The 26,498-nt window shown below is 36.1% G+C and overlaps 1 protein-coding gene across 1 annotated transcript; it reads left to right on the top strand.

Moving 5' to 3' along the window:
* LOC136807606 (protein moonraker-like) lies at positions 1 to 24,259 on the top strand. The gene is made up of 20 exons (XM_067064197.1): positions 1 to 200; positions 664 to 780; positions 1,527 to 1,659; positions 2,031 to 2,266; positions 4,333 to 4,484; positions 4,894 to 5,091; positions 7,337 to 7,517; positions 7,694 to 7,743; positions 8,170 to 8,250; positions 8,580 to 8,750; positions 9,262 to 9,486; positions 9,950 to 10,005; positions 10,313 to 10,400; positions 17,851 to 18,011; positions 18,634 to 18,727; positions 19,325 to 19,391; positions 20,266 to 20,343; positions 21,172 to 21,307; positions 22,291 to 22,422; positions 23,464 to 24,259. Exons 1-19 carry the CDS (start codon positions 26 to 28, stop codon positions 22,406 to 22,408), a joined length of 2,517 nt encoding a protein of 838 aa, XP_066920298.1. The 5' UTR covers positions 1 to 25; the 3' UTR covers positions 22,409 to 22,422; positions 23,464 to 24,259.
* Positions 24,260 to 26,498: the final 2,239 nt, after the last annotated feature.

Raw genomic sequence — 26,498 nt, forward strand, 5'->3', positions numbered from 1 at the left:
AATAAAAGAATCAAAGCTAAATAAAATGCAGCATTCCACTCCATCAAGTGTTTTGAAGAGGAACCTTCCACAAACACAATTATACTTTAACAATGGTGAAAGAAGAAACCCTTCAAATTCATACAATGCCATTCGAAAACCGAAACCAATCATCATTGAAAAGATTATTCCTCGTTTTGATATTGGGCACACTAATACAGGTAAGATTTATCAGTTTTTACTCCACATCCTTACGGCTGTTACATCCAGCATAAGAACAACGATTCCTGTTTTCCAAATCAAAATACAAAGACAATAACAAAGGATTAGATCTTTTTGTTCTAACTGCTTTTTTTAAATTTCATTGCAGGGTCCACCATTAGTTTTTGAGAATGAATAAGAGTTTGATTATTATCATTGAACAAAATTACAATTACAACATGGCGATATCTCACTCAAAGAGTTTGATCATGATTTAATAGATCTTATTGGAGCTTTTTGATTTTTCTAAAATAGCAATGCATTGCGGGATTGTTTTGTGAGTATTACAATAGAAATCTCTTAGGATTTCCTCAAGGGAAATCTATTGTAATACACCCTAAACAATCCCACAATACATCACTGTTTTAGAAAAATCAAAAACTCCGATTAGGTCTATTAGTTTTCTGTTTTATTTCATTATAGCCCTTTCCCTTCCTTCTGAAGAAGAATTGATATCAAGCAAGAGACTATCAGCAGCTGTGCAGTTGGCAAAGTTGGACATAAGAAAGTTAAAATCAATGCTGACAGAAGATAGAACAGGTTTGAAACTATATATTGTCTTGTTACTCTTATAACTGTTTTCAGAGATACCAAGAAGTAAACGTTAACTTTTAAATTAACTCCACATATTCAAGCAATACCCCCTTTTTTCACAGACCGAGTTGGATCTCCTCCCACTAGAAAGATTGGTCAGATATCACTCCCAGTGGAGAATTATTATAGTCCAGTTTGTGTCCCTACTGAAAATAATTACATAAACAAATCCTCACTGCAAAATATTGGGCTATTTTTTTCCATACCCATTGAATTTTCTGACTTGAAAACAAAGGAATTCAAATTCCCAGCTATAAAAACATGGCAATATTGGTTCTCATCGAGTTTCAGTCCGTTATATTTAATCCCACTGGCTGAAAGATCTTACTGCAGGCTGCATCATTTGAGGCGTGCGATAGCACGTGCACACCTCCACACACACCTAAAATGTCTGAGGAGTGCGATCAATCACACCCCATAAAGTAAGTTTCACAACTGAAAGTTGTGCATAGCACTCCTTATCTATCACACGCCTAAATTACTAAAATTAAGGTTTTAGGAGTGTGATTGACCACACGCCTGAAATTTTCAAATGATGCAGCCTGTTACTGGGTCTGTGAGAAGGAGTGTTCAAGTTGAACAAAACCAAAAAGTTGAGTTTAACATAACAACGTTGCCATCTCTCTTTCCCAATGTTGCCAATGTTGCAATGAAATGGAGAAATGTTTCAAACGACCTAACTTAATTTTTAGATACAGTATTAGAGAAATCACTCAAAAGATCAATCAAAAAGAATGATTATGCGAAGAAAGGAAAACCCCAGCCTGAAGAAAAATCTAGCATGAAAAACAAGAGAAAGAGGAACAAAGCAGACGATGGAAAAGGGTAAATAAACTTGAAGTATTCCAAAGTTCCTTTCCATCAACAGGTTTTGAAGGAGTTATTTTGTCAATTTACACACTTATCCTTATTATGAAGTGAATACAGTTGCTCTCATGTTGTTTTCTGACCATCCACCAGAACTGTTAGAAAACCAACAAATCCGGCGAGACTCCAACTCACAACCATACCATTCGCGGGCATTTGCTCTACCATTGAGCTACGGATCCATGTGGAACCCAAGGACTCAATTGCCACTCGGTAGAGCTGGAAGTGAATTCTTGTCTACTGACTGGACAGAGACAGTGAATTGGGAGAAATCCATCTCAACTTATCCTTATAATGGAGAAAAACAATCAACAAATTTAATTTTATAGTTACAAATTGCATTTCTATCCATCGTCCTCTGACGTGAAAACAGATGTACCATCATTCAAACCTTCATCACCGGTCAAAGATCCGTCAAAAGAAGATCAAGTTGCAGATCTACAAAAAGAGCTTGAGAAGTATTCCAAATCCCTTCAGCAAGTTGTTTCCACACTGCACGATAAAGGTTATGGTGGTCCTCATCGAAATGAAAAGAAATTCAGAAAAATGAACATTCTACAACAAGGTATACACAAAATCATAAGAACACTTACAATATCACTTATTTTGCATTAATTTCTTTAATAATCGGATTAAATTTCGCGAACTAAAAAAATCGCAAGTCAGAGTTTTGAAAAATTTCGTTGATTTCGCGAATTTAAGCTTGAAAACAGCTAAAAAATAGCCATTTTTTCAGACTTTAGACTGGTTTTTCCGCCGAAAATGTGATTCTAAAAATTTTGTGGTGCATTTAATTTGGCGAAAATGGCAAAAATTTGCGAAATTGCAAAATTTAATCTTGCGAAAATTAATCCAATTAAAGTATATTATACCGGGCGCGCCACAGAAAAGTTTCTCTCTTTGAAGCTAATTTTCTCGAAATCTGAAATATTTACAGGAACTTTTCCTATTTCATTGGAAAGAAGAAAGATTAAATAAAATAAATTTTGATGGGTCATTAAATTCGTTTCATTAGATCAAAAGTTATATGCTCAGTTGAATAAAAAAGTTACTTTCAGAAAGTGCTCGAAAACGTTAAAAATTGACCTAACTAATTTTTATTTTAAAATTGGCAATTGCAATAGCCTTTACATGAGTGAAACGAAAATACTGATGTATCATGTAATTATGCTTGTTTTTAATTTGATAGGTTGATTTTTACACATCTGATGATTGCGATAAGCATGAAACTTTAAGTAATGTATTTTTTAACATTTTGAATTTTCGAAAGATATAATTTATTACGTTTTTGAGCACTTTCAGAAAGTAACTTTTTTATTCAATTGACCATAACTTTTGATCTAATTAAGCGAATTTGATAAATGACCCATCAAAATTTAAGTTTATCCTTTTCCTTTTTTTCAATGGAATAGGAATGGTTCTTTTAAATTGAACATCGAGAAAATTAGATTTAAAGAGAGAAGTTTTTTTGTGGCGCACCCGGTATACATCCAGATCATCCATTTGTTCATACAACGCTCAGCTCTGAATGGTTATTCAGATCGTGACGATTTGACCAATCAAAACATAAACCTTTTGCACGACTGGGTTTTAATGTATACCGAGTTTATCGTTCTACATCTGCAATTTGAGCTTTACTAAGCTCATTTGACTTCAATCGATACTTCGATTATCAGCCGGATCGAGAGAGAGACATGTGAGTGAAAGAAGAGTCTATCACCATATTTCCCTAACATCCTGCCTGGAAGTGCTCGGGATTCGAACACAGTCCAATGCGGTGCAAGTCTGTGATCGAAACCTTCACACAACCATTACCAATCGGCAATCGAATATAGACTTGCACCGCAATGGACTTTGTTCAAATCCCGAGCACTGCCAGGCAGGGTGTTAGGGAAATACACGTTTTTTTTTTATAAGAACAAACTATATAAGAACATAAGGCTTCGAGGCCCAAAAATTTAAGAACATTCTATAGAACATTCTAAGGCTTTGGAGACTTAAAAACATGCATTTTCTTAAGAAATTACATCAAAATGCTCAAAAAATGCTGAAAATAAGAACATCTTAAGAACATTTTTAGGCTTCAAATCCAAAAAACTAAGAACATCCGAAGGCTTCGAAATTTTTTGACGTTCTTTTAAATAAAAAAAAACGTGTATGGTAATAGACTCTTCCTTCACTCACTGGGTTCTGATGTTTATGTGCGGCGCTTGATTTAGCTACGATGGTTTTGCTTTAAAAGCCAATCACCGAGCTCAATACAGCCCAAATCTTAATCAAAAAGATCAAAAAAGCTGTGCGTCCACAAATCCTCTTACAGAGTCATGGCCTTTAGAGGGTATACGTGCAAGTGAGGAGTAATCAGAATCTGTATGGACATTTAATTTGCTTGTTTATAATGAATAAAGAAAATAAAGCTTTTTTATTGAATTGAAATATCATAAGTTGGTCCCTCTTCTAATTTCATCATCCTTCTTTAGAGGAATTATAAGAAGGTCGGAATTGCTGATTGAAACTTATTTTCTTTGCCCCTTGTTATTCCTATCTCTAAAGAAGGATATCAAAATTAGAACAGGGATGTTGGCATTAGACCAACAGACTTATATCGCAACCATATTTGTACCATTTCAGAACAAGAAGAAAGACGTTGGGAAATGAAAGTGAAGCGAGCGGAAGAACAAGCCAAACGTTCAGGACGTATGTTGTATGGTCTTCAACGAAAAGTACACGACTTGAATCGACACATCAACAAAAAAACTTTCGAAATTAAAGATTGGAAAAAGGTACTGCATGTATTGGCTTTGGTTATTTTCTTAGTGTTTGTGAAACTTTCGGAAATTTCGACTCTGTTAAAAAGAAACTTATTCTGTTTTTCGTACAGAGGTGTCTGAATCCTTTCATTTCAAAACTTTGATTCCTAATCGAACAATTTCGAACCAGTGGTTTTTTGAAGCGAGACCAATTTGATTAGTTGTTTTACAGGCCCGACCGATCCTGTTCTTAAAATCGAAATAAAGATAAATTTCTTAAGTGAAAGACTCTCTTTTTTGGGTAGCTAGGCCTGTAAAACAACAAATTAAATTGACTTCGCCTAATGTTTCTGAACGTAGATTAGACCAAATCTGGTAACAAAATAATACAAACGCTCAGAAGGAAAATTTCCCTTTTTTAATCCCCTCTTGTTTTGTTTAGAGTGAATACCTTGAAAGCTTACTAGCCGCACACAAGGACGCTGTGAAGACGTTGCAATCGTTTGTCAACCACGCGCCTTTGTATTACGACACCAGTGGTCAATTACCGTGTATTTATAAAGAACTTGGTCAACTCCTACGTCAATTATCAGCTCTCTCTATTCATAAAGAGAGTTTTGTAAACACTTCTGCTACTGAGGTTTGCCTCTTTTACTCTTAGGGAGTGGTCAGAAAGTATCTACTAGGGGGGGTGTGGGGGTGGAGGATTCTAGGGGGGGGGTGGAGGATTCTAGGGGGGTTTCCAAAATTTTTTTCGAGGGTTGAGGGGGGGGGGTTTCAATTTTTTTTTGAGGGTTTAGGGGGGGGGTTCCAAATCTTTTGGGCAACTCAAGAGAAAATGTAGGAAGTCTAATTTCATAGTTTTACGTTTCAATATTTCAAAAATTTTTCGGCCTGACGCCCAACAACTCGGCCGACAATTTATTTTATTGGATATATGTACATGTCATACTAACATTATTTGGATCGCCTTGCCCTTTTAGTTTGTAGCATTGAGCTAGATGAGGGAAGTAGATTTGTAGCTTTCACAGCTCATCAGAGTGGTTTGAAAAAGTACTTTTTAGAAAGAAATTTGTCAAAACAAAGTGTCTTTTAGCTAAAATGGTGGTGAAAAACATCGAAATTTTCGTCGCGTCGGCGCAAACCATGGTTGTGCCTCTCCTTAGTCTCTACTAATATCTTATAAATTACATACACAGAGCTTTGACAGACCCTGAAAAACCTGAAAAATATAGGTTTATAGGGAAATTTCAAACTCAGAGAATTTTATTTTTCAGACTCCTTTTAACAACAGAATAGCTTGTATTTTAGGGTCTCGAGTACCTGATCTTCAAAATTTTCTCCCTTCGGGGCCAACCATGGTGGCCCCTCAGGATATTTTGAGTAATCTTGAGATGCCTCTGTAATGTAGGGAGATTGTGTATCAGGGAAAATAAGCCGTAATTTTCTCCCAAAACTTAGGGAAATTCAGAGAAAATAACTCGTTCATTCTTATTTTAACCCTGGACTATTCCTTTAGGATATCACACTACCATTTTGATTGACGTTTCCACCACGGGTTTTTTTCTTTTGTTTACTTCAGAGAAATTCCGTCGTAACCATGGAAATCGACGGAAAAATTCCGTGGTGTAAACGTCAATCAAAATGGTAGATCTCCTAAAGATCTCCCTTACCTAATTTTGACATAAAAAACTGTCATACAAACAAATAATACTCTTTGTACCGCATCTGTATGAATTCTTTTTTTGCGTAGAAATTTTTCTAGTAGGGGGGGGGGGGTGCGAAAAAATATTGGGCCTTATGAGGGGGGGGGGTTCGAATTTTTTTTCCAGGCTAGGGGAGGGGGTGCGAAAGTTTTTTGGGATTTTTCAAAATATCCTCCACTCCCCCCCCCTAGTAGATACTTTCTGACCACTCCCTTATCAGTTATATTTTGCTGTTATTTTAGGCTGCACTCATCCCCTCTGATATGTTTTGATATAGGGGATGTGTATCGTGCATAAAATTCCCGTTCGAGAGTTACCCCGGGTAACCTGTTTCAATTTTCTTAAGAAGACTCAGAAATCTAATGATTGTATTAACCTCTAGCCATTCAAAGTTTTAATTCAAACGAAATAAGATTTAAAGATCTTTCAAATAAAACTTAATGATCAAGCTAAAAAAGTATTAAAACTGAAAAACACAAAGATGGGGGTAACTCTCGGACATGAATTTTATACACAATACGCATCGCCTATATCAAAACATATCAGAGGGGATGCGTGTGCAGCCTAGTGTAATCTTAAAACTTCTCCTTTGGTTGGATCGGTTTCTTTAAAGTTTCATAAGTTTCTGATAAACTTCTTTAACTTTTAGAAGGTAGTTTAAAACCGTATTTTTAATTACACCGGGAATAACGGCCTCACTCAAAACTTCTCCTTTGGTCAGTTTCATAAAGTTTACTGTTTGAGCGTTTTTAACTTTTAGAAGCTTGTTTTTTTAACACCATATTTTTTATTACACCGGGAATAATAGCCTGGAGATCCATGCTATGATTTCTTATTCTATATACTGATGGCGAAATATATAGCATGGTATGGGCTGACCGTTTGAATTTCCCATATCCTAATAACGGTTGAAAACACAGCCAATCAAATCCTGTTATTGTTTCACTGGTCACACTTTCTTAAAGAAAGTGCAACTTCCGAAATTTGGTTTTTATTTTAGTTAGTGAGGACAGCGCTAAATTCGAATTTCCCACTGTAATTTTTTTGAGGCCAAAATCGGACTCACAGCTCTGACCCGTCAAGTATTCATCAGATTTAAAAAAAATACGTAGACGGGTTCCTGTCTACGGGAATAACGGCCTCACTTGATTTTAATTGAATCTAACCAAACCTTAATAGGACTTGATGTTATCCTTGACGACACTGGACAATCGTAAAGGTTCCATCTTCAACCACAAAACGTATAAAGAGGATGTCTTCAGCTCACCACTGGCACGCTTCCATCATCAACCTTCACTCAAAGATTATGAGCAGTGGATGAAAGAACGGGCACACACAATGAAAATGCAAACCAAAAAAGGTTGAAACTAAAAACTTTGACCCTTTAATGGCCACTTTCAAGCAAAACAAATGAAATCTGAAAATCGATAGAACTCACAATTAAACTTTGTTTAAAGGGATTCTTCAGATGCATTATTGAAGACGATTTCCTTTTAGTCTTAATAAAGTCTCTCTTGCATTTTCTTGACTTTCCAGTGAAAGAAGATCTGGACACACAAACTTCAAAATCTAATAAAAATAAGCAGGTATCTCGCACTTTTATTTGACTCGTTTTTTTTATTTTTCATCTAAAGATGCGTATTTTTATGATGAGTTTAAGAAGTTAGAGTCACAGATATCATATATAAAACACTAGATAGCTCCTCGGTCCCTATTTGAATCAAAATAATCCGCCATCTTTGATAAGTAGAACATAGCTCGGTGCCGGCAATTTGATCGATCTTCTTTCGCCTCGTCGCTTCGGGTAATTTAGGTTTTTTTGTTTGGTTGAACAAATTGCCGGTACCGAACTGTAAACTACTGTGACCTACTTTCAGCAAACATGGCGCATTATTTTTCTTTTATCTACCGTTGCTTGGGAAATACGGAGTAGCTCTATCCAGTGTTTTAAATAAGATCTATGGCTAGAGTAATAAAAAAAGAAAGGTTTGTTTTATTGATTTTATTCGTAGTTCATGATGGCAGCGAAACCTCAAAATGTTGGGAAATCTTCGAGACCAGCAGCAAGTAAGCTCAAAAAGAAATCAATTAAGGTGAGACATCGAAACTTGTTAAATCAATTATTATTTCGTCCTAAGTTGTTGCCAAAGCAAAGTAATAGTAATAGCGGAGTCTCTTTTTTAAATCAAACATGTACAACTTTAATTGTCTCCTTTCGAGTAGGTTTTCTAGTCCTTCAGTTAATAATACTTTATAAACCTTACTCCTTAGATAACTCGAAAATTCCTTAACTGGGACAAGTTTGTATTCCCATGTGTGTTCGAGTTACTGAGACCCCACTGTAAAAGGTAATTTAGCTTTTTGTGTTGACCACTTGAGTAATAAAATATGAAAACTTCAGCTCTTACATATCTCTACCTAGGTTCAATCTTCTAAACCAAGCAACTTGGAGAAAAGACCAACAACGTATTCAGCACCGACAGTAGCGTCCAGGATACGAGAGAAGCCACAGATCTCCAGATCGTCACCAAGTAAAAAGAACATTGCTTTTGAAGTGGATACACGATCCTTTAAGGAGAAAGATGATGACATTGTAAGTCCTTATAATATTTTATAATCTTATCTTTACTTGGCTCTGGTATCTTGTTTGTTTATCATCGAGCACTTTTCAATATGATTTCATGGCAATGATTTAAACTCTTGTTATAATAAAAGTTGACTAAATTGTTATTTCATACATGTTTCGCCTCTACGCCAATCTTCACTGAAATACGATACGTTTTTATTAAAAATATTCTGTTCTATGATATAGATTGGAGGCGCGCCCTGACAAAGCATAAAAAGTAAAAAAAGAATTTCAAAAGTTTTACTCGCACGGCGCGGGAGATGAGGAATTTTGCTTTCTTTTTTGTTTAAGAATGCTGAGTAAGCAAACAGTTAATTCAATCATCTTCCTTGATAAAAATACTATACTCAAACCCGCTCACCTGAAAGAGAAGCCATTGTAATGTCTCTTTTTTGAAGCATAATTTATACTATCTTCTTGGAATATTTTGTATATCCAATGTACTTGCTTTTGAGTTTGTTCCATTCTTTCGTTCAAGGTGGAAGAGGCTCGTGATCGTTCACGTTTCGACGATGTAGCTTTAAAGCAAAGATCTCCGAACTACGACCCTCGTTCTCCCCCGGAGAGTGTCTTAGATGAACCTGTATATTGTTACAATGAAGGAAAGCAAACAACACGAAGGAGGGTCTTGGGATCTCCTTTACCCTTCGTGGAGAAAGAAGTCAAACGACAACATTGGCTTGACCGCTTAAAGAATCATCAGGTTTGAAACAATAATTTCAAGTCTTTTTATAAATGTAATATCGCTTCTCACGGTCTGCTAAAGGTTTTGTTTTTAAATAAGAGTGATATCGTTTGCGTACTCATCAATTTCAATTTACCACCTTTTTCACATTGGATTGACACGGATGTGGAGCAAGATTGGTTAGAAATAGGAAAAGAAATTACTTTTTTTTGCTCATATCAGCACAATATAACTGTCCTGGTATGAAATATGTGTCTGATATGAAACGGGAACACTTTAAAATACAAAACCTTTAAATATTTTTTTTATGATAGAGAAAGGGGACACGTCTCTTACGCTGACAATACGAATGGGATTTCTCGAACTTTCTTTACATAATAAGCAATAGCTTTTCCTGAAATCTTTTTCTTTAATTGGAATAATTTCATACTTTAAATGACCATTTAATTATGAAAGTCCGTCTTCTGTTTATTTTTGACAGATGCAAAAGCTCAATCGAATGGGAAAAGAAAACTTAGAAAATTTTGAACAATTAAGGTATGGTATTGTGTGTGACCGTGTGACCCTGTGTGATCCTTATATGGCTTATATGAACTTTTGTACTTTGTTGCCATGAATAAGTCTTAGCCCGACAAATGAAGTATTTAGATAGGCGAAAGTAAACTCTTTTACTAGATCAATCCATTACTCAAGATGTATGTAAGGATTGATTTATTTAAATTCTTTTCTACCCCGTAATGAATAAACCTCATAATAGTAAACCCGTAATATTAAACCCGCTCGCAATTCATGGCGTATCAAGTTTGCATGCTCTAAACACCAGATGTTGTTTTATTTTTTTCAGGCAGGAATTCGAAGCGTCCAAATACTTGATATCACAAGCAGAAAAAGATATCGCTAGTCGGCTTAAACCCTTGCTTGATAGGGCTGAGGTATGTTTTGTATCTATTATTATTATTGTTATTATTAAGACTACGCGCTTTTACGCGTAGGATTATTGGAACCAGCTCGGGAATCGGATGTAACGCTTTATTGTAAATTCTCGATCGACTAAGGGCCTAGGCATTCTAAGATGTCGAGTCGGCCTGGATCATAATAAGCCACTTGGAACTCAGTCTCTCGAAAAATTAGACTAGGCCACTTTCGATTTCGTATTATCAAATATAAACAAAAACAAAAGTTATAGAAAAACGCTCTAACACGTTCATTTATCAAAAAAACGTAGTATCGTTTAATATGTTACGCATTGAATTTCTGAAAAAATTGTCTGTAATGTCTCCTCTCCATCGTTGGTGATAAACAAAAACGAAAGTCCCTTCCCTCCTTGGATTCTATTAACGAAGAAAAGGTACTCCGACCGAGAGTCAATAAAACGGGGTTGGTAAAAAGAAAAGAATACTGTAAGTTATGAATTATTTATCACTTTCCATTATAAAGAAAACGAAAGTATTTGTTACCATTACATGTTTTTTTTAAAGCATAACGCTTATTGCTCCCAAAATCTGAACAAACTTTTACAAAATATCACTAAAAACTTGGTTCGAGGTGAATCATAAGCATGATTCATAAGCATATAATAAGCATAACCTTTGTCTGGATGCTTTGAACACTTAAGCATACACGAGCCAGACCAAGGGGCATACACTTGCTTATAAAAAAAAACATGTATTATTCACTACATATTTTTTTATAAGCAACCAGTAGCAGCCTTAGGCAAGGCAAGGAACAGCTGCCGAGAGATGCTAATGAAAAATATTGGTTATAGGAAAGTTTTGCCTTAACTTTGGCGAGTGAAGTGTCAAGTAAGTAATATATTACCTTAATGGCAATGATTATACGGTCAGCCTGTACTGTTAGCCCGGGCGTACTAGGGTTGAGAGCTGACGGGGATGTACCGCCCGACTTTATTAGTACATTTTGTGAATTTTACGACCCTTTTGGGACTAACTTGACCACATTTCAATCTTTCTGGGGGCATCTTTCTATTTTTCCGAACCTTAGTGGGACTGAAATTAAATTTTCTGATTTTTCCAACCCTTAGTGTGTAGTCCAAAAAGGTACCCTTAAGGGCGGCACACTCCATTTGCCTAAATACCCCCCATTGGACTTTTACCTTACCTTTTTAGTACCTCGACTCATACTGCCCTATTTTTGACTCATCCTGAATAGTAAGTCAACAATTCTTTCTTAGTCAGGGTGTAAGCGGATATATTCAAAATTATTGAAAACTTAAAATTACGAAGTGACGTTTTTTAATGGCTTAATCTTTAAAATTCTTTAAATAAAATACCTCCAAACTTCAATCACCCCGAAACGCGAACTCTTGGCTACCTCTCTGGTCATCTAAATTCAATCGGTAGCTTGCGCAAATCCGAGCAGCTTGTAGTCTCAAAGCCGTCAGGCTTTCTTGTTACTATTATAATGTATGCATGTTCACGAGGGCCTCTGAGAACCGGATCTTGATTACAATTGTCTTGTCTCGAATCTTTTCGGATTTTTTCCAAGAAGCTTCATTGAGTCTTTCTTTGATGATGTTGACAGTTTTTGCCTCTACAACATATCTTGGTAATCTTCCAGTTTGGTAAACGAACGAGTTGGTTCGTTTCTATCCATGCACATTTATTTTTATTTTCTTCTCCTTCAGTTCTAGACTCAAAACTAATTTGATTAGTTGGTTGTTCTAGGGTAAAAAATAACCCTAAATAATTTGAAAATTAAAAAAATGATTTAAACAATTCTTTTAGGCTACGTTTTATTCTTGTTTAATTCCTAGTCCTCTGGGAAAATGTCATGTCGTGTTGATTTTTGATGTGCTAACTTATATGTGACCCCCCAAGCGATTTGGAGTACATTAAAAATGAGACCGGTATTGGTGCGGTCATGCTTCTGCCGCTTTTGGACTGGTTAATTGTGCGACTAAAAGCTGAAAAAAGCGGCCAGAAGACCGCACAGTACCGTATGGTCCGCGCGGACAAAGTGCTGACGAAAGCGGACGATGGTGCGGTCCCCGCCGTTTGTTTACATTTCTTTCGATTGCCGTAAGAATTTCAGCCTCGAGTTCAAACAAGCAAAACAATAAAAACAAAATGTCCGCACCATGACCGCACTGATTACCGCACTCATTCTAATGGCGCTCTTTAGTGAGCGATCAAGTGCGTTTGAATGGAATTTCTAGGAAAGATTTTTGGATAATTTCTGGTAGATACAAAGGTATCATTTTACCGCACGGTAATCTTTTGGCCGCTTTTTTGCTGCACATTTTATCGATCTGTCCGCACCAAGACCGGTCTCATTTTTAATGTACTCCAAATCGCTTGGGGAGGTCACATATAAGGGTCCGAAGAGGCAACAAAAGGTCATTTTGTTTTGACAAAAAGAGATTTTGAAATGAGAACGGGGATGAGTACGCAGCCAGTACGAGATATCCGAAAATTTTCACAATCGAAATGAATAAATGGGTAATCAGGACTGAAATTGCGCCTCCATAATGGCTTTCCGTTGACTAGACGCAAAAACATCCAAAAATTAAGCCCAACAGAAAGTCTTATCACAGCGCGGTAGTTCTGAGTACCCACGATTCATTTCGACTTTAAAACTGTAAAATAGCCTATACAATTATTCGAGATGCGAGATGAGTAAAAAATGAATTCAATTCCAAAAAATAAACCCTCCTCCTCTCAATTCGACAAAAAATGATGATTCAATTGTCAATCAGTTTGTAATAAGAGACAGTTGTTTTTAACCAAATTGCTATGGAAGTAGCAGCTGATTCGGAGTATACTTTGGACTCTCGTTCATGGTGGCCAATTCATGATATGCACCACTGGAGAGTCTTCTGACAACTTTTAAAATTTTCCACCCAATACGTCACTTAAACAATAGAAAAAGTGACGTATTGGGTGGAACAAAAACGGAAAAGTTGTATAATTTGGTGAAGTCATTGCAGTGGTGCATATCATGAATACTTACCGTTTCATGTTCCCAGTTATTCTTTAGTTATTTTTTCGCTAGTTTTCTTTAGTTCTCCAATGTACCCCTATGTTGCATTTTTCTCCCATTTCAACTCTTTTAGAGCAAAAAAAATCAGAATTTTTAGGCAAAAATTTGCAATTTTTCCTGAATTTGTGAAATTTCCACTCTCACAGTACATTTATCAAAAAGTCCACCCTTACAGTACATTTTCAATAACATACCCTCAACCACCGCACATAGCCATCGGTCAATTGACTCCCGCCCCGAAACCTGTACGAGATTTTGATTGTATTTCAGAAATTTCGTACATTAGGAACGGAGAGAATTGTACAAATTGATGACGCCCCGATGACGCTAAGTGTATTTTGGGGAGGATTCCAAGTCTTTTCTTTTACTGTAATTCAAGCAAATTACAAATATTACGGTATTAACAATATTTGAAAAATATATTGCAGCCACCAAATGATCGTGCGTCCATCCTAACCAAAATCACTAACTCCAGAAATGTCTTTTTGTTCAGTTTTATCTGGATAATGTTTTACACGCAGTTTAAGTTTATTTTCATCGTTTTTTAAAAGTCTTGATATCATGTCATTAACAAATTCACTAAAATGTTGTCTTTCTGTCACATTCTCAAATAATTTCTGATTGTATTTTTGGTTTTGCCTGGTTTTAACTTTGAACTTTGAATATTTGTTTTAGGTTATCGGCGTTAAACCAGTGTACGATGAAAAATATCAGTAATCAATTATTTTGGTCATGTAGACGATGAGTGTACATTTATTGTCTGTTATGGATTTAAAGTCATTCGAATGTCTTGAAGCGAATGTGGGCTTGAAATTTTCATAAGTATCAAGTAGAATATCCACAATAATTCGCTATCAGCGATTTTAGTAGCACTTTGATTTGAAGGCGAACAAAGTCACTTTTTGTTTCCTATGAAACGAAGTTTAAAGATTTCTATAAACTTTCTGCACACCAGTTTCTTCCAACTCGACATGGTATTGAACACATTCACCATGATCGACTATACTTTCATCTGTGGTGTTTAAACTGGTAATTCTTTTGCTTTGCAAGCGTACCGAAAAAGCAACGGGTGTTTTGGGCGTTTGTTGTTCACTGAATTGATTAACAGAGTCAAATTGTGTTGTCTTGCCTAGTTCTAATGTTGTTGTGGATCCCTTGGGATTTTCTTTGGTGAGTGAGTTTGTTATAATTTCTTCACTTTGAATGTCTTCAACTGTTAACCTGTTCAACATTTGTTCATTCTCCATCGATGGTTCCGATTTAAATTTTCGTGCCTCGGTCACAAGGGAGTCGTTTTCTTCGTTAGCTTTCATATCGGCGAGATTGTCAAAGTCATACGACGGACTATCAAGCATGGAGTCTTGAATTTTCGCTTCCAAGTCTTGTATCCGGTTGATAGCTGACTGCAGGATGTGTAGATATCTTGGGCGCCCGCTGACTGGTATGTTTAGCGCTGATTGTAGTGATCGATAGGCAAGCCGTATTCCTTGGACACGTAATCGTTCGCGGCGTGTCGCTTCTATACGTGAAGCAGGCGTATGTCTTGGTTTTCGAGTGTCATTGCTTTCAACTATTTTCTTTGGATCACGCATCGGTTGTTTTTGTGCCATGTTACTCGAGTTCGTGTTATAACAAACTCCCTTGCTATAATATTCTCTACAATAATTTATCTATAAAATAATGAAAATCACCAAAAAAAAACAAATCTGTATTTTCTCGACAATATGATACAATCGTTTCAAATTGATGTCTGAATGTTGATTGGTTGTCAGTAAGGTCCAGCCCTCTCATACATAACCCTTTTAAATTAACATCGTCGGCAAACTTTCAAGAGAGAAAAATATTGAAATCGATTTTTTTGATTTCGATAGTTATGTTATACTGTATAATTTTTAAGGTAAAAACTTTTTACCCTTCATCTGTTAAAAGCCACTATAATTGAGACATTTGGAATAGAGAAGATAGATAGATTGATGGTTGCCACATCAATGTATTTATCTGACATCCCGATGGCCTATTGATGGCCGCCCACGGTAAAAATCTGAAGGAGCGGGTCCGTCAATCCCCGAAAACAAGGGCTATGTTTCCAGGCTTACCGCTGCAAAATCCTTGACGCGGTCTTGCAAAATTCCGTGATCTTAACCTTCCAGGTTTAATTTTCCCGACCTTCAGAGCGTACAAAATAAAAATAGATCTAATCTATTGCTGTATAATATTGGAAAACTTCGTTTGTTTATGAAAAACTTTATCTGAAATGAAAATTTCGATTCCGAATTTCTGACGAAATATACTTTAAGAAAAGGGCTTTATCAATATGACTTTATCATTGTCTAGCTTTCATTCGGATGTTTTTGTCCCGCCTTAAATGGCATCGTTATACTTCTCACTTTTCAGAAAAAAATATGCCTCCTTTTTGAATTCCCCTCCTCTTTATAATACACTTCACTCAATATTCGAAAGGTCAAACTTTTCAAAATAATATATGATGATGCTTCGACAATGATTTTGGTCACGAACTTTCGTCTGTAATTTTGACATCATGCTCAGTAGAAATGAAAGTGACTTGTTTTTGTGTATGCAGTGCTTACAAGGTTTCAAATTTCAGTGTTTTGTATTTGGAGTTTTAGCCCAAAAATGTTCTTGATTTCAAGATTTTGCAAGTATTTTTGTGCAATTTCTTGAGAAATTGGGTGTTTTAGAGAGTCCATGAAGCCTTAAAATGTTCTTAACTTGTTCTTTTGGATTTAATAATTTTGGATTCTGGGAATTGAATAATTTTGACATCATCCACAGTCAATGAAATCAATAAATGCGTCCTGTTTTGGTGAAGCGCATATAAGCTTCAAATTTCGGTATATTACATCGGTCTAGCATCTGTCAAGGGTCTTTAAACTAGAAGGGGTCGCATACAAACCAGAATCTTTTAGGTTGGTCGTATTTTTATACGTCAAACGTCAGTAGCATTTCATTCCCAGGCCTGGCAAGTCACATTCTTTACGAATAGCGATAACAACTGCTACACATTTTTTTTCATCATAAAAACATCCAAAAATTTTGGAAGTCTTCGAATGTTTTAACTTTTTGAGTTTGAAGTCTAAAAGTGTTCTTAAAATGTCTTGATTTCACGATTTCGTGAGCATTTTTGTGCAATTTCCTAAGAAATTGAATGTCTTAGAGTCTATAAAGCTTCAAAGTCCTCAAAGTATTCTTAACTTTTTCTCGAAATTTTGGGAATTGAATAATTTTGACATTATCCTCAGGTGTAATGAAAGCGACTTGTTTTGGTGTAGTGATACAAGGTTCCGAATTCCGGTATTTTGCATCGGTCAAGCATGTGCCAACCCAGCTGGCACGCAACGTTGCTTTAACGTTCATCTAACGTTATTTGAACGTTAGGAACGTTAAATGGACGTTGTTTTGACGTTGTGTGCCGTCTGGGAAGGGTCTTTAAACCAGATGGCGTCAAAGTATATTTTATACGTCAAACGTCAGTAAGTTTCCATTCCCCGTATTGGCCAGTCACATTCTTTACAAATTATGATAACATCTGTTAATGATAACCCGCTTTCACTACTAATCGCACGATGGGTTATTTTTTCTTATTTGGCACGCCCTCAAAGAGAGCAATTAATCGTTAATTGCATTCTGTAGAGAGCAATTAATTGTTAATCACACTCTTCAATACCGCGCCAATGTTTACAAAATTGATTTTAATGTTTTTTCTTACATTTTTTTGCATCGAATGTTTTAATTGCATTCAAAATTTATTTTGTGAGAAAGAAAGTCAATAAACAACAATAAAAGAAAGACACATAGAGAAGAGAAAAATATAAAAATCTCAGTCATAATTTCTGTAATTTACTTTCCTAACTGGGAAAAAGTAGTGAAAGCCATTGTGCGATTAGCTCGTAATCACATAATAACTCGTACAATTCGAAAATTGCACTCGTGATTTTTTTGTTTCGAATTTTCCTCGTCCTTTCGGACTCGGAAAATTAATAACAAAAAAATCACTCGTGCAATTATATTCGAATTGCACTCGTTATCATGTGATAACATATACAAATCAGTACGTAGTGACTCCCCCTTTCAATTTAAGAAACAAATCTTCCTAGTTAGTTTAGCCTTTGTTTCTGGAAAACGACTTAAAAATTTCTTCCTACACTTCAAAGGAAAGGCACAAGTATCAATTGTATTGATAACTCTCTGCTTGATGCCCAGTAATTAAAGAGAAGGATCAAGGTTGAATGGAGCAATCCAGGGAGAAAGAGTGGCGCCCTTCCCTACCTTCGGGTAGATAGCTATCGAAAGAGAAGCCTTTGGGTCGTCTTTGACTTACTTATCAATTGGTAATCAAACATTTCTATCTTCTTTATAACGTAGACTATAGCCAAGCAAGATGAGAAACGAACTGATGATTACAAACGATCCATCAAAAAACGTTTAGCAGAAGTTGCATCTCAAAAAGCTCTGTCAGAGGGAGAACGTTTGGCTGAATACATCCTTGAAGATCTTTTGATGGAAGCTGCTGTCGAATTATCAAAGTATATTGCTTCTTTTGTTTGAAATGAGTTTAGTATTTGTAAGATATTTCTTAACGTGTTCTAATGTTTCTGATAAATTTCAAAATTTATTCATTTTTAAAAATAACATGTCCAATGCAAAAGGGGGTGTCGACTGATGCTTGTTCATCAATGAAAATATTATATCCTTAATATGGAAAAACAGATTTTTAAATTAAAAATCACTTCCCTGATAGAACTTTCGTTGTATTTTGCTCAAAGCTTTTGTCCATTTCAAGGCAATTATTGTTACATTGTCCAAAATTTCACCCAGAAACTCACTTTTTACACCCTTGCAGTGCCCTTTTTTCTCATCACGACCCTTACAGTGCACTTTGAGAAACCTGAAAACATACCCGGAAGGGCCCCACCATTAATTAGTGTCCAAGAAAACTAAATCTATTTGGCTGGTCATCTTTCATGTAGATGGGACCTTCCTCACTATGTAAAAAGGGTCAATCTGAAATTTAAGGTTGCCTTACTGAAAAAATTCTCAGTTTTATTAGACACTAATTTTGAGATCTGCCTTTTTGATTTGACAACGACGGTTACTCATTTAAGGAGGAGGCATCTGAAGGTTGAATTTTAACCGTCTGTTTTTCAGCATGGACAAAGAAGAAGTGGCAGAAAATGAGGCGGCTTTTGCGTTCGATCGTCCGACGCTGGAATCAATCGAAGAGAGACTTTCACAATTTCAGGTTCGAATTTAAATCAATAGCTTAATCGAATTAACTTTCGCGAGAATTAAATTCCTGTTTTTGAGAATAAAATTCGCGAAATTAAATCCACTCGAAAGATCACATTTTTTGCTTGAAAGACCAACTGATCTTTGGCCGATTTGCAAAATTAAATCCACGCAAAAAAATTGAAAACGCTGATTGACTGAATTAATTCCAGAAAAGTCCTTCCCAGGACTCATCAGTGCGGCTCTGGTAAGTGAACATAGACTGGTGTTGTCACAGTGCTTAAAATACTTAATGTTGAGCTTGTGGTGAGCGGAGAAGCAGAGCTTGCTAAATATTATTTAGACCATGTTTAGACGGCCGACTTTCTGCCTTATCTCCTTTCGATGTGAGAGACGACAGAAGATCGGCGGAAAGTTTGCAGTTTCAAATCTTTGCTTGAAAAAGATTGAAAGAAGTCATTGCATTGACGTCAAAAGACTTTAGACACTAGACTTTCTGCCAACTTTCTCCAAAACGAGGGAAGGCAAGTCAGAAATTCGACCCTCTAAACTAGGTCTGCTGGTCTTGCACATCAGCATTGAAAACCTGATCAATTTTATTTTCTTTTAGAACGAAGAAAACTTGATCAGACGTAAACATCAAACGTTGGCCTACTCACAAAACCATACATCAAATGGTAACGTGTCGCTGATTAATTCATTTGATCATAGTCCGTATAAAAAACCCTGGCCTAGAAGCCCATTGTTGTAACTTTTTGTTACCGTTTTTCAATGTTAATAACGATTATAAAAGTCGATTTGCTCAGTTTTTGATCACGTCACCAAATACTCCTCTTGGGATTGGCTCAAAAGTAAATCGCATGATCAAAAAGTGAACAAAACAAACTAATTTCTCAACGCAAGTTCAAGTCCAAAACAATAGAAAGGAACAAAAGGCTTCCAGACAGGGGTTTTGATGTGCCGTCACTGTCTGCTGAGTTTTTCTATACGTTAGATTCCCGTTTATTCCAAGCTCCAAGGGGGATAAGAATTTACTTCGAATAACTGAAAAATCTGTTTTTCATTTGATTTTCAACTTAACCTTAATGGGTAGGACTCTAATTGTCCCCAAGGGTAATAGAAATCGCTTCGCCCTGAGTTGGGTAAGTGCGAGGTGGCCCGGGAATAAGGCCCGGCAAAGACTTTTTATAGCTTAAATACTGACGTTACAGAAAACTTTTTCAAAATGAGTAAAAAATTGACAATTTTCAAAAGTCGAATTAACCAAATAAATATGTTTATTCATGATATGCACCACTGCAATGTCTTCTGACATTACATCACGGACCCAATAGATGATTGGTTGCAAGCGACATAAAATCAATCAATACGTCACTTTCAACCAATCAGCTGTTGGGTCCGCCGAAGACATTGTAGTGGTGCACATCACGAATACTTTCGTAACAGGAAAGGTCCTTCGGATCCTAAGGGATACTACTCTGTAGGTGTGGAATTGATGACTACCAGAGCTGAACTTCCAAAACCTAACGTGCACATTTTGTTATTTTACAGAGCTGCGGAAACCTGAAGAACTGTTTGTTTTCACCACTGGTTCAAAACCTGTCCAACCGTTACCGACAATTGGCCAAGGTAACTAACTACCCTCTCTCGTTCCACGGAGTTATCTCATTCGCTAGTGTGCCATAATAAACTCTTGTTAACTACATGTTTTTTATAAGAACATTCATCAAAACTTTTCGACGAACATTTTCAGTTTCAAGCCTAGAAATGTTTTTAAAATGTTCTTAAAATGTTCTTATTTTTATCATTTTCTGAATATTTATGAGCAAATTCATAAGAATTTAGAGAAGAATTTTTAGAGTTCGCAAAGCCTTAAAAAACTATTGACGTGTTCTTAATATACTGGCAATCGAAACATGTTTTTTTATAGTTTGTTCTTATAAAAAACGTACGTGTAGTGAGGGAAAAACGTGTACAATAGTTAACTGTAAGAACACTAACCCCTTTGTCCACGCTGGTTTTTTTTGAAAAAGGCGAAATTTTTCTAATTTTTTTTTTGAAACTCAAAACTTTAAAGTGCCATAAAAGCTTGTGCTATTTGATTTAGAAGATGGTTTTGGTACCATTGGAAAGCTATTTTTATACTTTTTCTAAAAGCATTCGGTTTATGCCCCTTTAAATCGAGTGGTCAGGAGCTATGGCCTCAAGTCTGAGACTCCGGATTTTTTGCTTGTTTTGGACGCATATACGCGTCCCTCGTGGTCGGGTTAAGGGTTTAGAAAGTGAAATTCAGGTTTAAAACTCTAAAAGTTAAGAAAATGTCCGAAGGCTTCAAAAATTTCGGACGCTCTTATAAAAAAAGGGTGACAAATTTCATGATTAGGAGTTTGCAAATACGATCAAACTTAATTCCTGCACTGTCCAAAGCTGTAACTTTCCATATCATTTCTTCTTCAGAGAGTAATAAACGTGACAATCGAGTTTTGATAGACATTGGTAATGGGATGCTTGATAATATCCTGAACCGTCGAGATCGTTTCGAAAGGTCAACGAGAAAAAACGCCAAACAGATCACTGGTTTCGATATGAATGGGTAGGTTGCGCGTCTTTAATCAGAGTACTAACAAGTTTGAATGTTTGCTTTCAATTTGAACCAACATTTTAATTAACTTAGTGTCGTTGAATAGGTATTAGAATGTTTTTATATTTTGAAAACTAAATAAAGATTTCCTGATTTTTCGAGGTTTGTTCATCATTAGAACTTGGTTATGCCTTTTTCTACGGGAATTTTTTTCCAAAGTTTTTAAAAAACGTGTCATGATGGCTTTTGTTTTCTCTATGAAATGTGAATAGCGTTTATTAATTTTTAAAGCGTTTTAGGAATCTTAAATCTAAGTTATTAAAGATATTTTCATGATATAGAAAGGAAGCGTGCTTCTATGCTGACAAAGCAGGGGGGGTCGGTAGTAAAATCTCAGACATAATGACGCTTACTACGGTTAAATTTTGAAACATTTTTACTACCTGGGTAGTTAAAACTGGTAAAATTAACAAATTTTAGCTATTTTTGTAATTCTTTGGATGACTTTTCTGAAAAAATCTGAAAATTTTTATAATTTGAAAAAAATTTCTGTTGGAAAGTTGCTTGCTGCAAACAAAAAATTCTCAAAATTTTTTGTTAATATAAAAAAGATCCGAAAAGCAACGAAAAATAGGTGGTCTCTATGACAAATTGTCCCAAAAACTTTTACTACCGGGGTAGTAAAATACCTCTTCCAAGAGTCTGGGTGGTGGTATGTAAAAATTCGTAAAAATCCTTTTACTATTCATATATGTCTGAGATTTTACTATCGACCCCCCCCCCCCTTGGACAAAGCAGAATAAATAGAATATTTTTTTCGAAATTTGTGATCGCGTGGCGCTAAAAAGGGAGAAACCTGTTCTATATTTTGTTTAAAAGTGTTGTGCTTACAATTGTTAGGAGATACGTAAAATGATGTCTGTTAAATATTTAGGATTGAAATTTAGGATGTAAAACACTAACCGCATGATCTTGAATAATTTCTATATTTTCAGGTTCTCTGAAGAACTATTAGACGAGCTTGTGGTGAGTGTGGCCAAGGAATTAGATGGAACATGCAATGAAATGGTGAACCAGGTGTACGAACAAGAATTTGTCCACACATCAGCTTGAAGTTTCTGTACAAGGTGAGTGTCTAGGTTACCAGTCGAATAAACGAGAGAGCTAAAAGAATCTTCAAATTTTAATAAACGGGGGAAACCCCAAAAATAAGGTAATTTTAGATTAAAAACCTCGCTCTTTAGATTTTTAACTGCCGGGTGTTCATGAAATATTCTTAACTTGTTCTTAATACTTTTGCCGTTGAAGCCTTATGTTCTTATATAGTTTGTTCTTATAAAAAACGTCTAGCCCATCGAATGTTGTAAACAAAAGGAACACTTTTAACTGTAAACGTTTTGCTTTGTTTGAAAAAAGAAAGGCCGGCCATGCTCAAAATGAGTACTAAGAAAATGACATTCTTTATGATGCTGTGTAGTTTAGTTGAAAGCAGATGTTGTAAAGAGTGCTTCGAAATATGACGCTGTCGGATAGTTTCTTGGTAGATAAAGTTATCATGATTGTCTAGGGAAACTGAAAGGGAGGCTCGCTCAGGTAACAAACACAAAAATTGTCATTAACTCTTGTGGATGTTTTGAATGATTTCAGATGTTTTCACTTCTTGGAGGCTGTTTTTCTTTGACTAAGTTTTCTTTCTACTGTATAATGCGTTCCATGCCTGTCCGTGCTTAATTGTTGAACTTCTTTTATGGTCAGATCTTCATTAGTCTACTTATGTGATTGTTATTCACGGATGTTTCCCAGGGTTTAACACATAGAGAGGCTCTCTTACACACTTTGTATACTTTTTCTTGTGCGCTGAGCGTTTATAAGATCTCTACAACTCGACTTTTTATTCCTGAGAAAATGTCAAGAAAGATTATAAATATCCTATTAAACGGGTTTTGGCATTTGAGTGTCGTGGCCCTAATCAATAGTTTCCTGGCCTGACCAAAACTGGCGAGGTAAACTGAAGAAATTACTAATTTTAAATACGGTGTACTTGCCTGATTTGAATGCCTTCGTATTTAGCTTCGAAGTATTGCTACTTATATTACACATCTTGTCATTCTCCTTCCAACTTAAGAAAGAAAAAGAGTGATTGTCATCTTCTTCACTTTCTATTTAAGGTTTGATTGGTGGTTGGCGTGGGGTGGCTATTGTCGTTAATATTGTTGCAACATGAGGCGTTTTTGTTTCAAGACGCGTTCCTGCTGTTCCCTTTCGTCTTGGATTGTTCAAGTTTGTATCAACTTCACCCTTTGCGCTTTCATGTATATTTTCATGCAAGTTCGGCTAGCCCAACAACAGAACTCTTTCGCCGCCCACCTTGCCAAGCGCAACACCATCGACCATCAGACATACACTTCATGGCAATGTGATATGAATCGACGCATGCTCAAAGAACTGCAAAAACAAATGACCGAAAAAAATAAATTACTAAACTATAGAGGGAAAGTCATCATGAATTTACGGAAGACGGTGGATTATTTGAATTCCACCAAAATTCGGTACGATAAAACTTTATTTAATCTTTCTCGTGAATTGTCTTCCACGACACCGATTGGCAATATCTCCGAGAAGACTTCAAACGACCAAAATCATGACATCCCGCTTGACGACCTACGAACCAGCGCCTCTCGAGCCTCGCGCCCTTGTTGCATGGCTCTCAATAGAATGACAGACATTCTGCGTGGCTACATGGAGACTACACAGGAGCTACGCGAAACAGTAGCCGATTTACGGCGTAATAGAGCTGAAGATCGCGCAACTACAACAACTGTGAAACCCGAACTTCGAAATCGTAAGGCGTTTAACCATACGTGGCGCCCAGAAAAGTATTCTGTGTACCAATTATATACGGGTAATTCTTTTTATGAAAGCATACCCTTGAATCGATTAGAACCGAAACAAAAAGTTAATACTAAAACTTTCCGTCGTAATTTCGATTTTCAATATGCAGCGAGGTCTGCCCAGAAGGACATTATTGCAAAGTATCGTTACGATCCAAAGTTCTTACGCATTAAAGACTCGATATTCCGTTATGATGAGCTTTACGGCGCGAAGTATACTTTCACTTTCGTGTATAATAGTACGTTCCAGATAACAAGTAACGTAGTGAAACCATACTCAGAATATAAAACTGAAAAACTTTCCGTAACTGACGCAAACGTTAAGAAAGAACTCATCAATCTTATCGTCTCCGTAAGCCAACGCAGTGACCGTTTGATTTTGTTTCTACGGAATATACACGAAATTCGAAAACGACGTACGGAAAATATCTTCGTGACGATCGTTATTCACGATACGGGCGAATCGAGCAACGGTATTAAAAAAGCGATCAAAGAATTCAGTAAGAGTCATAATTTTACCGCTTACGACATCTTGAAAAAGAACGTCCCCTTCAACAGGGGTCACGCATTGCATGACGGTATTATGCGTTGGAACGGCTACGCTAAAGTTCTCATGTTTTTATGTGATATTGATATTCGTATAAAACCAGACTTTTTTGACCGATGTCGTAAATATACGGAAGCGGGTCGTTCCGTATACATGCCGATCGTTTTTTCGCTTTATAATCCGAACATTGTATTCAACGGGAATCTTTCTATGGTGAACACAGAGAAAACATTTGAGATCAACGAGCAGACGGGAACGTGGCGTCCTTACGGTTACGGAATGACGTGCTTCTATAAGACGGACTATATGCGAACCGGTGGCTTCAATTTACGGATACATGGATGGGGAAGAGAGGACTACAACCTTTATGTCAGGTAAAACTTTCTTTTCTGTGTCATGTTTATCTTAGGCTGCTTACGCATCCCCTCTGATATGATTTGATATAATTTAATTGTAGAAATTTTAGAGAGACTAATTTTAGCGTTTTAAATAAATCTCGCTAAAACACGCCGAATCGTCAGATCGCTAAAATTTATCCACGCGAAATTTCTGGTTATATTGCCTTGATACATTTTTATCAATAGGAAGGGTTTCAGTGCAAAGAAATGCTTGAAAACGAATTAAATCAATAATGTAATACGAATATTCGCTAAAATTTATCCACGCGAAATTTTTTGAAATCGTGATTCGCTAAAATAAATCCAAAAAAAATCAAGATATTCCTGACTCGCTAAATATACGCTAAAATTAGTCTCGCTAAAATTTCTACGATTAAAGTAAGGGCCGCGCATTATGAATAAAATTCTCGTGCGAGAGTTAGACGGGGCTTACATCCCTTATATCGAAATCAATTCTGTGGATGTGTGCAGCCTATGCTCATCTCTGATTCTGGTATACTTTGGCCTAACAGAAAGTGTAAACCCTCACATGTGTCAAATAGTCAAAAAAATGGGTAAAACATTTTTAAAACGTTAATCCTTTTTGTCCGGGGAAGAATCTACCTCGTTGTTGTTCTTTTGTGAATATTGCAACGGAAAATATTTGAAACGATTTGAAACTTTCTGACTGGTTATACGGAGTGCATGTGTGATCACTTACGTAAAAACTTTCGCGAGCAGAAACTTTGGCGATTTTCGCAAAAGTAAATACGTGTTTAAGAATTCTAGGAAGGGCCATTCGTGAAAGTTTATGCTCGCGAAAAAATTGACAAAATAGAATATCTGTAAAACTTCAAACTTTGAATAAAATGTAGCTTTTATGGCGCTTTTTAACCTGCTATAAGACTAATAAGTCAAAGGAAAAAAGTTTCAAGCCAATAAGAAGTATTTGTCCCTCAAAGCCATTTTCTATTTGAAATTTCTCAATTTTACGTCTTGATTCGCGAAAGTTTATGGTCATGAAAAATATTTTTCCGTTAAATTCGCGAAAGTAAATGTCGTGAATTTTGTGATTTTTCTGCTCGCGAAAGTTTGTACGCCTAAAGTATATTAAAAAAAGCCGTTTTTCTTAAATTGTCCTAAAAGTAAAAAATAATCGAGGATGATAGATTCTAAACCCTGGTGTAAGAAGGTTTTTTACTTGTATGTGTTTAAGATATTCCGGTTGTTCAATTCCAGGCATGGATTTTTCCAGAAATACTTTTGTCAATGTTTAAGATTTTGTGAAAACATTTCAAACAAGCTTTGTAGTGTATCGCCAAATTTTCTCTATGAATTAAAGGCAGTCCCTGTAAGGATTGGGAAAATCAGAAAATCAAATTTCAGTC

Source organism: Clytia hemisphaerica, unplaced genomic scaffold (assembly GCF_902728285.1).
Source record: "Clytia hemisphaerica strain Z4C2 unplaced genomic scaffold, Clytia hemisphaerica genome assembly, whole genome shotgun sequence".
NCBI lineage: Eukaryota > Metazoa > Cnidaria > Hydrozoa > Leptothecata > Clytiidae > Clytia > Clytia hemisphaerica.